General features: G+C 38.6%; 1 protein-coding gene across 1 annotated transcript in view; it reads left to right on the top strand.

Moving 5' to 3' along the window:
• Positions 1–14,104, top strand: part of DERA (deoxyribose-phosphate aldolase) — an 83,639-nt gene that overhangs the window by 18,180 nt on the left and 51,355 nt on the right. The window contains exons 2-4 of the mRNA XM_019744673.2: positions 9,845–9,942; positions 11,103–11,250; positions 12,772–12,867. Coding sequence (XP_019600232.1) covers positions 9,845–9,942; positions 11,103–11,250; positions 12,772–12,867 — 342 coding nt within the window. The remainder of the gene's footprint in view (positions 1–9,844; positions 9,943–11,102; positions 11,251–12,771; positions 12,868–14,104) is intronic.

Genomic DNA, 14,104 nt, shown 5'->3' with positions numbered 1-14,104 from the left:
CATTGTGGAGGCTGAATACTACAGTTTCCCTTATTCATTATGTTATTTATTTCAGCTTGCCTTTATCTATAGTTTTCCTTTTGTTACAAAGATTGTAAACATTCAGGAAAGTAGAAGGACTAATATGAAGATCACCCATATATACCAGTCACTTAGCCTAACAGTTGTTAATAATTTACTGTTTGCTTTGGCTATATTATTCTGAAATATTTTAAATTAAAATGATACCCATCATGCCATTTCACTCATAAATACTTCTTTGCATCTTTAAGGAATAAAAATATTTTCTTACAATACCATAATACCCTTGTTACATTAACCACATTTGAAATAATTCCTTGATATCATCTAATACCAAGTCCATATATAAATTTCCCCAGTTGTCCCCAAAATGTATTTTATAGTTGGTTTGTTCAAGTCAGGATCCAGATAAGGACCATGCATTATAGCCACTTGAATTTGTCTCCCTTAATCTGAACAGCACCCACTGCCCCCGTTTTTTCCTGCCATGAGTTGATGCAATTGGGTTACCTGACCTGTGGATTGTCCCAATTTCTGAATTTATCTCATTACTTCCTCATGATGTCAATTAACTTATTTCTCTATCTTCTGTAGTTCCTTTAATTTGGAAGTTATATCTTGTATTAGTCTGGGTTCTCTAGAGAAACAGCATCAGTAGTAGATAGATATCGCTACCGAGATTTCATGTAAGGAATTGGCTCATGTGATTATGGAGGCTGAGCTGTCTAAGACCTGCAGTTGGCACGCTGGAGGCCCAGGAGAGCCAATGGTGTTGTTCCAGTCCAAGTATGAAGGCCTGAGAACCCGGAGAACCAATGGTGTAAATTCTAGTCCAAGTCCAAAGGTGTGAGAAACAGGAGAGCTGATGGTATGAGTTCCCGTCTTCTTGGAGTCAGTGATATCTCTATAGGGACATGTTGGCATGTGATAAACATTGAAAAGCAATTTGTGCAAATTGCGAATCATCAACTGTCCTGAGACATGGAAATTCAGAATTTAATTTTTCATTAAACATACTTTTTTTGAGTTCACTGCTGCTGATAGGTTTTTCATTTTTGTTTGTTTGTTTGTTTGTTTTTTCAAAATAAAAAAAGCCTCACCCCAAATAAATAGTTTTATATTTATAGAATATAAAAATGAAAAAAAACATTACTTTCAGTCTGCTCTCCTCGAGGAATCTTGAGATTCCCCATACATAATCCCGGTTCACCTAACCTGTAGTTTCTAATACTTCTCATGAGCCTACTGACTGGTGGCATGGTGTGTTTGTATCTCTTGCAGGATTGGGCTCAGGCCAGGGCACAGCTGGCTGCTGTATCAAGTGGCCGCTGAGAATCAGCAGCATTGCATATTTCTCCCACCACCACCCAGGGATGGAGGGACTTCTCTGTTGCTAGCCACAAATCTCCCGAATGCCCTCAGTTATCAGTGAATGCTCTGCATACTGGTAGTATTAGTTCTGTTATATTTGGGAAGATGGGGAAAAGTCGAGTTTTGGTTTTCTTGCAGAGTGAGCTACCTGTTTAGGTGAGACCTCTGTTCACTGCACTTGTCTTCCACACGCTATTACTGAGACCATGGTAGAGGCTGGAGTCTGCCAAACCCAAAGTGGTTTAAGTTTGTTTCAAATGAAAAATACAAGGCAAATACCAAACCAGATGGGACGGGGTGTCCACTGGGCATGTCCTGGGCAAACCAGGATGATGTCCCCTACTGAGAACTGAAAGCTCAGCAGATGGACTGTATTGGGAAGAGTTGTTTCACTCCAGTAGTTACTTAAAGAGTGTGGAGTAGTTGGGAGAGGTGGCAGAGAGAGCAGCCTTGACAGTTGGTTCTGATCTGTGACTGCTTCCACTTATCTGAGGGTAGTTATGAGTAGAGAACAGAGGGAATTCCCTTGAATTTTATGCTGTGTGAACCTTGGAACTGCTTCTGGAATATTAGCTTTTTGGGGACTGTTCACTCTCCAGGTACAAATAATAGCACAAGAGAATGAGTAGCTCTTATTCATTTGAAGGCAGATTTTACAGGCAGAATAGAAATGCTATAGTCGGTGGGGACTGAGAGATGTCGACCACTGTCTCCATGCCGCTACTCGTGTTCTGGTTCAAGCTCCCACCTGCTCTTATGTGAGCCTCCTAATCGGCTTCCCCACCACAGCCAGAGGCCTTCTTTCAAAATGTATGTCAGATCATTTCAGCCCTCTGCTCAGAATTTTTTAACTACTTCCCATGTCACACCTTTCCATGCTGAAGTTCTTTCCATGCTGAAAAAGTCCAACTTAAGGGACTTTCTAAACTTACTGGCCATGCCTCACAATAGGCAGTGTATTTTATATTGCTGCACAATACATGCCTACGTATGTGTAATTAAAACAGAACTTCCATAAATAACCCCTCCCTGTATTACATAAGTGTACCCTGATATTTTCTATTTTCTGTCTTCTTGTTTTTAAAATGCTGGCTGCAACTGACAAAGTTTATTTCATGACATATCTGTGAGTCATGACCCTCCGTTGGGAAAACTTTTTACACTATGATAAGGCCCTTGCCTTCCTCTCTGACTTTTTCTCTACGACTTCCTGCCTCCTTGCTTACTAGGATTTTGTATTTTCATTCACTGCTGAATCTGCAGAGCCTATAGCAGTGCCTGGCATCCTCATGGGTACCCCTTTTGTATTAGTTTAAGGAATGAATAAATTTAAGCCATAGTCAGACCTGGGTGACTCCTCTAGGACATCCATGCCCCCACTGGACATTAGCCAACTCCTCTAACATTCTGAAAGGATGTTATAATCCATGTAGCTGTAGAAGCAAGACATACTAGAAATGACAGGCAGATGGAAAAGGAGTGTAAGCAGAGAATAAAAAAGATTGGTGCAGAGGGATCCCATGTGCAGATCAAGCTGGCTTTCAACTTGGTGCCAGCGATTTAAGTAGAAGTATTTCAGAGGATGCAGTGAACTCATTGCTCACCTGGACTTATCTCTATAGAGATATCACTGACTCCAAGAAGACTGGAACTCACACTCTCAGTTCTCCTGTTTCTCACACCTTTGGACTTAGATTAGAATTTACACCATTGGTTCTCCGGGTTCTCAGGCCTTCATACTTGGTCTGGAACAATACCATTGGCTCTCCTGGGTCTCCAGCGTGCCAACTGCAGGTCTTAGACGTCTCAGCCTCCATAATCACATGAGCCAATTCCTTACATGAAATCTCGGTAGCGATACCTATCTACTACTGATGCTGTTTCTCTAGAGAACCCAGACTAATACAAGATATAACTTCCAAATTAAAGGGACTACAGAAGATAGAGAAATAAGTTAAATGACATCATGAGGAAATAATCAAATAAATCCAGAAGTTGGGGCAATCTACAGGTCAGGTAACCCAATATCATCCAACTTAAGACAGAAAAAAAGGGGGGGGAGTGCTGATCAGATTAAGGGAGACAAATGCAAATGGATATAATGCACGGTCCTTATTTGGATCCTGACTTGAACAAACCAGCTATAAAATAAAGAATGATCTGGATGGGGAATGTATGTGGAATGAGAGATTAGGGGCAGAGTAGATGTGGGGAGATGTCACAGTAGCAAGGCTCTGTGGACTGTGTCAATCAATATAGGAGGTGTGACAATTAAGTTCTCGAACTTGTTGCAATGATGTTGCTAACCTTTTTTGATATCACAGGGATTATTCATTATGAATTTTTACCAACTGAATAAACAATTAACCCAGTTTACTATTTGGAAGTACTGAAAAGGCTGCGTGGAAAAGTTAGACTAAAATGACCTGAACTTTTCGCCAACAATTCATGGCTCTCGCATCACGACAATGCACCAGCTCACATGGCACTGTCTGTGAGGCAGTTTTTAGCCAGTAAACAAATAACTGTATTGGAACACCCTCCCTCCTCACCTGACCTGGCCCCCAATGACTTCTTTCTTTACCCAAAGATAAAGGAAATGCTGAAAGGAAGACACTTCAAAGGTAATACCACGACAGCTCTGATGGCCATTCCAGAAAAGGAGTTCCAAAATTTCTTTGAAGGGTGGACTAAGCACTGGCATCAGTGCATAGCCTCCTAAGGGGAGTACTTTGAAGGTGACCATAGTGATATTCAGCAATGAGGTATGTAGCACTTTTTCTAGGATGAGTTTGCGAACTTAATTGTCACACCTTGTATGTTGTCAGGTTGCTGGTGTCTTGATTTCTAGAGCATCTGTGTGGGTTCTAAGGACTGGGCTTACATAGTAGAATGTTAGAGGAGTTGGCTAATGTCCGGTGGGGGCCTGGATGCCTTTGTGGCCTCACCCAGGGTTTATTGGATACTAGGCTTTGGGAAGAAGACTAGTTCTAGACCCCACCTGCTGGGAAGGATGAGGCTTCCAGCACAGTCCCTGTCGTGTATCATTTTGGCTTAGGAACTGGGCGAGGCTGAGTTTGTCATTTATATCAATCAAATATATATCAATCAATCAAATATCTTCTGAGTCTGGCTGGATCAGACATGTACTGACATCAAGGGCTCTTTTTTCTAGCCAAGCTAACTTTTTCCAGGGCTAAGATTGAAAGACTAGACATGATGAAATTGATATTTCACTAGTTTCAGTGTCTGACGTAAAAAATAAACTTACCATGATACAACGGGCTTATTGAGCCACTATTTCTATGCTAGACACTCATGCACATGGGAGGATGTGGCTGATTCCTGGGAAGTTGCAAATTAGAATTGAAAATAAACAACAGAAATAATAGATAATTAGATCACCATAATAGGAAGAGACTCAGTAGTAGAGTCTGGGGTTAAAACTGTACAAGTACATTGCAGATATCGATTGTAGACAAATGTGGGTGGTACAATTACATATAAAAAGCCAGAAAGAATGAAAAGAGAAAACATGGGTAATTTAGTCATTCTTACTTTTCCCAGGTTTTGGGGGAAAAAAATCTCTGATAAAGTTATCACAACTTTTTTTCTCCACTAGGAACAAGGGCAGTATCAAAATACAAAATAAACCTCCTTTCCTGGAGTTATTTGATGTTACACGTTTTAGGAATATTGTGAAGAAGTACAAGAATAGTCATAGAAACACAAATGGTAGTGATGGAGAAAGGCCACAAAGTAGATTTGCGGGGAGAATGATCTCTGTCTCCACTGAGACTCGAACAGGAAAAAATAATAATAACAAAAAATTGTGAGAAGAGTATTTGAGAACAAATTTATAACTGACAGAAGGGCCTGAAAGCCACCAAAATGACATACTCAGAGAAACAGTGGGATTTTCTTCACTGGAGATTTTTAAGAAAAGAGTATTATTGCCTTCCAATTACGGTTTCATGTCTCTTCTCCCCAGAGGCACATGTACTTGAAATCCCTCCTGGCCGCATAAGAGAAGATTGTATGGTCCTGATGAGATTGTGTGCATTGGAATCACTTCTCCTGGAAAGGAGACGCTAAAGGGTACTCGAATAAAATATTAAAAATTATGAAGGGCATAACAAAGGCCAATCAGTCCTTCCCTTTCCCCAGACCCCATAATATGAGAACAAGGGTTATTTGATGAAATTAAAGAGTAGCAAATTAAGTGCTAATAAAATGTGATAGTCACTTATAATTCATTACCATGGGAGGTCACAGAGGCAAATTTTGTGGCTAGATTAAATATGGGGCTAGATAATTTTATGACCACTAATGATATTTTTAGCAGTGGAGGCTGATATTGTGAGAGAAGTAATCTTATTATATTCTCCAAAAGATGGTTTTCAGGGACTTAGGGCAAGTGGTGTCTGAGAAGTGTGAGAGCAGGCCTCGCAGGTTCTAATCTTTGGTGGGGGACTGTACTAAGAATTCTTTTAAGGTAAATGTCTTCAGGTAGCCCACTCATGCTTTAGTCCCAGCTTGTCTTGTGGAGATCCAAAACTCCGTGCTAATCAGAAGCAATTGGGGTACAGAGTTTGATTACGCAAGATGAATAAATTCTGGAGATCTATTGTGCAGCAATGAGACTATAGTTCACAATACTGTATTGATGCTTGAAATATGCCACGAAGGTAGATCTTACATGTTCTGAGCACGCAAAAAAATGGTAAATGTGTGAGGTGATGGGTATGTTAATTAGCTTGATTGTGGTGATTAATTTATAATGTGTATCAAAACATCAAGTTGTACACCTTAAGTATATATAATTTTTATTTGTCAATTATACCTCAATAAAGCTGTGGGGGGGAAAAGAGTAAACACTATTTTTTTTTTTAAAAGAAGCAACTGGGAAAGACGTCCAGAATTAGATCATTTCTGGACTTCAGGAACTATTCAGCTTACTTATTAAATGCCACCCATCTATTCATGAGCACATTGCTTGGAGATTTTAAAAATCTGTTGGGAAAATAAACAGACAAATCAGTATCCTTCAGAATGGAGGAAATTGTACTAAAGCTAGCCTGTAAAGTGGCATGGAAGCACAAAGACGTAAAGGAACAGCTTAACCTCTGTGGTTAAGAGAAGTTCTTAGAAAAGGTGACATTTGAACTGAGTCTTTTTAAAATTGAGATATAATTGACATATCACATTGTATTAATTTTATGTGTACAAGATAATGATCTGATAAATGTTTCATTGTATAATAATTACCACAATAAGTCTAGTTAGCATCCTCACCACACAGTTGTAATTTTTCTCTTGTGCTGAGAACTTTTAAGCTCTGCTCTCTTAGCAACTTGTAAATATACAGCACGGTATTATTAACTGTAGTCACCATGCTGTACATGACATCCCCATGACTAATGTATTTAATAACTGTAGGTTTGTACCGTTTGACCCCCTTCACCCATTTCCCCTATCCCCTACCCCCTGCCTCTGGCAACTACCAATCCGTTCTCTGTACCTACAAGTTTAATTTTTTTGTTTTGTTTTGTTTTAGCTTCCACATATAAGTGTGATCATTCAATATTTGTTTTTCTTTATCTGAATTATTTCACTTCGCATAATGCCCTCAAAGTCCATCCATATTGTTACAAATGGCAAGATTTTTCTTTTTTCATGGCTGAATAATATTCCATTTCATAAATATAGCACATTTTCTTTATCCATTGATTTGTCAATGGACAAGTAAGTTGTTTTTATATCTTGGCATCTGTAAATAATGCTGCAGTGATCATGAGGGTGCAGGTAGCTTTTTGTTGTTGTTGGGGAATATTGGGGAACAGTGTGTTTTTCCAGGACCTGTCAGCTCCATGTCAAGTCATTGTTTTCAATCTAGTTGTGGGGGTGGGGGCACAGCTCACTGGCCCATGTGGGAATCAAACTGGCGACCTTGGTGCTATGAGCACTGTGCTCTACTCACTGAGCCAACCGGACACCCCCAAATATTTTTTTGAGATAGTGATTTTGTTTCCTTTGGATAAATATCCAGAAGTAGAATTGCTGGATCATTGGGTAGTTCTGTTTTTTATTTTTTGAGTAACCTCCATACTGTTTTCCATAGTGGCTGCACCAATTTATATTCCCAGCAACAGTCCATAGGGTTCTCTTTTCACATCCTTGCCAACACTTATTTCTCATCTTTTTGATACTAGCCATTCTGACAGGTATGATGTGATACCTCTTTGTGGTTTTGATTTGCATATCCCTGAAGATGAGTGATGCTGAGCACCTTTTCCTATACCTATTGGCCATCTATATAGGTTCTTTGGAAAAATGTCTATTCAGATTCTTGAACTGAGTCAGTTTGAGTAACAGTTCACTATACAGGCAAGATAAGAAAGGGCATTCTGAGCAGAAGGAATAAGCAGTGAACTCCCAGTACTTTGAGGGTTACATTGGCAGAGAGGGAGAAGATGGGGCATGCGCAGGAGGTGGAAGCCAGATCATGAAGACTGGGATTGCCTGAGACCTCTGTGATCAGTGCTTCCAATGGTGGAGGTTGTGGGTGGGGAGTAGAGAAAAGCTGGGGAGGAGCTTCCAGGAAGTGTTATATAAAATAAAGGACAGCCCCGCAAAGCCTTGCCCCACTGTCACAGGCTTCCCTCTTTTGACCATTGTCAACTGCTGCCTGGTGGTAAGCATTGTATTTCATCCAACTCCTTGCTTCACGCATTTTTACTATCTGCCTGCAACAGTCTTCATCTTGAACCTGATCACCATTATTAGTAATTAAAAAAAAAAAAGAAAAAAGAGCCTCCCCTACTTTTGGTTAGAGAGAGGTTCTTACAGGTCTCCAATAAAGTGGGATGAATCTAGTGTGTCTGTCTGGTATTATTCCCTTGGGCTCTACTGAGAACAAAATCAGTCTCTGGGTGGGGAAGAAGAGGCAGATTTCGTTTGCCTGACCTTAGATTCCCAGTTCTCTGTGAAGTTGGCTCAGCAAATAAGCAGGAAAACATACAGTGTCTTTGAGGAGCAGATGGATTGAAATGTTAAAAATCTGTTTTGTTAAGTGATTTCAGCTAACAACAAAATTTAATTAGGAAAAAAAAAGTACCCAAACTCTGTTCCTTATTCAGTGATATTTAAATAAGAATATCATTATTAATCCCTCAAACTCTAACTTGGGGTTTCTACACCATTAAAATTGATAAGAATCAAATAGAAATTAGAGAGAGAGAAAAAAAATTATGTATTTTGCAGAAAGTAGTTTTTGTGGTGGTTTTATCTTTGTAGTGGATGCAAGTACTTTATTATTATTATTTGTGTTGTTACATAGTACAGTATGCAATCAGCAGTTTTCCCCATCACATTATAAAGAATTGTGGAATTGTGACATATTTCCTAATTCATAACCTTTTCCACAGTAGTCTTTTAAGTCTTTTCCACAGTAGCTCTTCAAAGAAGATTCTTTAAGAATGTGAGATTGCCAGAAGGTTATAGAAATGAAGTTGCAGAAGGTAAATGGGCACATGCTCAATTTACTGTGAAGTCACCTGTCTGATAGAGTGTTGGGGGATGAAGTTGAAATACATGGGCACCAGACACTATGTTTGGTGTTAGAAACTCAATGATGAGTAATATCGTATCTCAATATAGGAAGTACAGGAGACAATTTTACCACAATCTCTCGAGGAACTAAATCCAAGTTCTGTAGTAGAGGCATATCCAAATGTTGGCGCTATCTGGGGAGCTGGTAGTATTTTCACAAAGAAAAACATTTAGGCTGTGTCTTAAAGTAGAAATCACAGTCAACTGGAAGAGCGTGGAGGATGGGGTGGAGATAGGAGAGAACATCTCAAAAGCGAAGCAACAGAGATGTCCCCTGAAATTTTGAACAGTTTGTTTTTAATTTCCTTTTTGTAACCTCTGTTATGTCAGTGTTGTAATTTCTAATACATTCTGAAAAATTCTCATTTGAGGAAAGAATGGGCTGTATCATATCAGCATCTAGTAGATATTAGTCTTGTCAGTAAGGGGGTGGTGATCAAGTATTCCTTTAAGCCCCGACATTAATTCACTTAAGTATGTATTAATCATTTTCTCTCCTGGACTGGGCACTCACACATAAGTCTTTGTTGTCAGAAGTAAGGCACGTAGCACTGGAAGCTCCATGAACATTTCACCCCATTGTTAGACATATGTATGTAATGAATCAGTACAGGTTCTTCTGGTTCCAAATGTACTTAATTTTACATGAAACAGGCCTTTTCATGACTGGGCATCCTTCAACAAGGTTATTTATTTGTAGTCGTGTGAAAAAGAAACATAAGTTTTAAAAGAGCTTTGATGCCAAATGATGAATATATCCTGTCAAGGACTGTGTAAAAAATACGTGAATATAGTTAATAAAACTTGTAAGTTTTAAAAAGTATTCTTCATTCCCCTTTAGACCTCAGCTGGATCTCCAAAATACAGGTGAATCAGCCGGCAGTTCTGAGGCGTGCAGAACAAATCCAGGCGCGCAGAACCGTGAAAAAGGAGTGGCAAGTAAGGGTTCTTCTCGAGCATTCTGTGCCTGTAGTTTACAATGCCTGGGCTCTTTCCCTCAAGGCCACAATATTGAATTTCACTCAAGATGCATCTAAACTTAAAAGATTGCAGCTGTCCATGACTTATTTTAATAATTCATATACGATGATGATGGGTTGAAGAAAGATAACACATTTGTCCAAACAAGTTAAAAATCTTATCACTCTTGAGTGGCAAAGCCGCAAATGAATTTGAGGCATCTTTATTCATGAGTGAATTAAATGGCATATTTTCGCAACACATTTATTCGGTTTTTTAGACAGTCCTTCTTTGGTTGTCTTCTATTTTAATTTTCAAGCCATAACGTCTAAACCTGGTGTGCCCACTGTTGAAGCCCTTAGGTATAAGAATTGACCTCCTTTGACCATCATGTTTCCCTTGGTATTAATTTTCATAAATCATTTCTCAAAGTTTAGAAAATGATGTTTTGTGGAGTACTTGTGGTAATCATGTTCTTCCATATTCTACCAACCAAAGACGTGCTATACATCGCAGGACTAAAAGGAATTCAGAGTTCGTTTTACAAGTGAGGCAGAATATTCTGATTGAATCCTTTTTGGGTGACATGTCAAAAGGTGAACAAATTTTGTTCACCCTTGGAAATATTCTGATTGAAAAGGTAAAGGATATTCATCAGAATGAGTTATAAACTATGAATATTGTTTAAAAAATAGAATTGGATTAAGTTGAAACAAACAAAGAAGTTAGAGACTCTTTTTATAATGTCTCATCTGAGATCCCAGGGCTGGAGGTAAAAGGTAAGATAGAAACACTCTTGACCCCACGTTCTCCCATGCCAGGGTGGCTGTGAGCGGCTCCTTGTGAGTAAGATGGAGAAGACAAATGTGGGGAGACTCGATCTAGTAGAAATTTCAATTTGCAATGTCTCTGAGAGAAAAAATGTAATTTAAGGCTACTCTCTTCCCTTTTATATTCTATATTCTATTCATCTTGTTGGTCACTCTTGAGCAATGTTGATTTCATATATCAGAATGATAATGTCTTAGAACAGTATAGACGTCAGATTTTAACACGCATGTTTGTCTGATGATTCTCTACTAACTAACTGGGTTGAACATTAATTTTTTTAACTATGTTTTTACTTTTCCTCAAACCAGGCTGCTTGGCTTCTGAAAGCTGTTACCTTTATAGATCTTACTACACTTTCAGGCGATGACACATCCTCCAATATTCAAAGGCTCTGTTACAAAGCCAAGTATCCAATCCGAGAAGATCTCTTAAAAGCTTTAAATATGCACGATAAAGGTAATGTTGCATATAATTTGTCTGGTGTGTACCTTTTTACAATACTCATTACTAAATCTGAGAGGACTGAAGGCAATATTCAGCTGCTAAAATGATAGCAGCAATGAAACCCATGATAGAGTTTTGTACATAGACAAATAATTGAGATTCTTCTCTGAAACACAGCAGGGAGAGAACCTGAGTTTCATTTTTAGGTCAGTTCTTTCCATCATGGATTAAAGTTGTTGGTTGAGAGTTTCTTGATTTTTCTTGCCAGTTCTTCAGTTTTGGAGATTTTCTGTCTAATGACTCTAAAATACTGATTCTGATTCCCCAGCCATATGTGAAAACGCCAGTCTTATTACTTAATAATCACATCTCATACATAAAGTATTTTCTGTGAATAAATGAAATACTTTTGAGAATAAAATGCAGATGGGAAACACTGCATGCTTACATATTAGGTTAGGTCTTTTGAAAAAAGTTATATTCACTCTCTTAGAGTACGTGAAAGAAAGGACTTTCTGAAGTTGCCATAAGTTTAGAACCATAACATTTTAGAAATGGAGGAGACCTTTGAGAGTCGATCCCCTCATTTCTAAATGAGGAAACTGAGACTTGGAAGGCGAAATGGTATTTCCAAGACAATGTGCCCTGTTACTTGCTGGGCTGGTTTTAGGGGCCAGGTCTTTCCATGAAGGCGTGCTTCCTTGGTTCCTGAGTGCCTGTCTGTAACGAGTGCAGCTGGAGGTGTTGCAGTGGCCCAATGAAAGTATTTCATCCCAAATAATTTGTAGATAACTTACAGACCTAAAAAAATCTGCAGCTTTGAAAAAGAATTTATGACATTTCTTTTGAGTTGACAGTAAAAATACCACCTATTTATAGACTTCAAGGTAACAACTTTGGGGGAAAGGGACTAAAAAAATTAAGAACTTTGTGTGACTCTTATGCAATAATTATGTTATTGTTTTATAGCTGCTATTTGATTTTTTAATTTTTATTTTTAAGAGCTTATTCCTGAAAATGGGGTTTCCAGATTCATATTTTATTATTTCTTGTAAAAGAAGGGCTAGGATTAGTTAAATGTCATTTTGCTGTACTACCCTGTAGGGTTCACTTACTTTTTTCTTCATCCACTGTCTGGTTAAATGCTATAAAAATCTGGATTTTGTTATTTACATGAAATAAAATATTTTCATTGAGGCAGGCCCACCAAGTTTACTATTTAGGAATTTTTAAAAAGTGGTATGATGTTAACCTCAAAGAACAATGTATCACAATTGTTTTATTCTAGGACTGTAACGATGAGGAAATGATCCATCTCCTCAAGAACTAGAAGGGAATGGAAAATGAAAACCTTTTTATTTGTTGCAGTGTTGTAGGAGAATTGTTTTTTTCTCTCATTTTGATTTCTCCCAATGTGCTATAAATAATAGTTATTGTATAGTTATTGTCGAAGCAAGCACAATAATAATTAAAAGCTTGTGGTGCACATTGAACTTCACATACAGAAGGCTGCTCTGATTCCTTTCTTCACAGGCATCACTACTGCTGCCGTCTGTGTCTATCCTGCCCGCGTATGTGATGCAGTGAAAGCTCTGAAGGCTGCAGGCTGTACGATCCCAGTGGCATCAGGTACCAGTTGGGGTGGTTTCTGTTGCTGCTTCTCAACGTGTTTCCAGTTCTTCAGCTCAAGACACTTTGGAGGGTTATATAGTTTTATACTATTATTTTAATTAGTTTAATATATTTAATTGGTTGTATTTATTCATTCTAATAGTATTTATGAATTGCTTTCTAAGTAGCAAACATTACCGTGTTTCCCTGAAAATAAGACCGGGTCTTATATTAATTTTTGCTCCAGAAGATGTGTTAGGGCTTATGTTCAGGGGATGTCATCCTGGAAAAATCATGCTAGGGCTTATTTTCCAGTTAGGTCTTATTTTCAGGGAAACACAGTATATTAATTCCCAAGAATACACTACAGAACTGTATCCCTATCCTGAAGGAAACTTAGTTTAGGAATAGTCAAGTTGAAATCAATGCAGGAGATGTAGTATATTATTTTATGTATATGTGTGTGTATAAGATAAAGATATGCAGAAGCACAGCTGTAACTCTGAGCAAGGAGTGATTTACTCTGCAGTGGTTGATGATACTTGGAGAGTATGGGAATGCTTCACAGAGGAGATAATAACTGCATTGGCTCTTAAAGGGTAAGGAGTTTACAGTGTTGAAAAGATGGGGAATGGCATTTTATACAGAGGAACAAGCATGTGTGAAAGCACAGAAGCATGTTCAGGGAACTGAAAGTGTTTGCAATGGTTTGATCCTAAGGCGGGACAAAGTGAAGCTGGTGATCGTATCAGGAGACCACGCCAGGCAGGCTGTGGCATTTGGGCTGTGTTCCGGTGATGGGGAAGGTACTGAAGGGTTTTATGCAGAGGCAGGCCACCATCGGCTTCATGACATACTGAGTTAAGGGATGGTAGTGGAGTTTGGGAGACGTACCGCAGTCTGTGCGGGAAATGATGAGAGCCATCCCAAACCTTGGAAGATAAAGAAGAAAGGGTATGTTCAACAATTATTAAGATAGACACATTAGGACTTGGCATGAGGGAAAGAAAACTCTCTTTAAAAGCTTTTTTATGTAAATGTGTGTGTGTCTTCCTCTTCCCAGATGGATGGATGGATGGACATATAATTGGATTCTACTTTTAAAAGGTGTTGGAGGAACATCTTGGTGCTTTAAATAAGTAGTCTATAAAGATCATTAATTTCTTTTATTGGAACTACATCAAAAGAAACATGGTGCACAGTATTTATATACAACCCATTTGTGAAGATTCCCAAAGTACTCATATTTGGCATC

This window comes from Rhinolophus sinicus, linkage group LG02 (assembly GCF_036562045.2).
Source record: "Rhinolophus sinicus isolate RSC01 linkage group LG02, ASM3656204v1, whole genome shotgun sequence".
Lineage (NCBI taxonomy): Eukaryota > Metazoa > Chordata > Mammalia > Chiroptera > Rhinolophidae > Rhinolophus > Rhinolophus sinicus.
The sequence above is the reverse complement of the archived record's forward strand: the minus strand, read 5'-3'. Positions and strand labels throughout refer to the sequence as shown.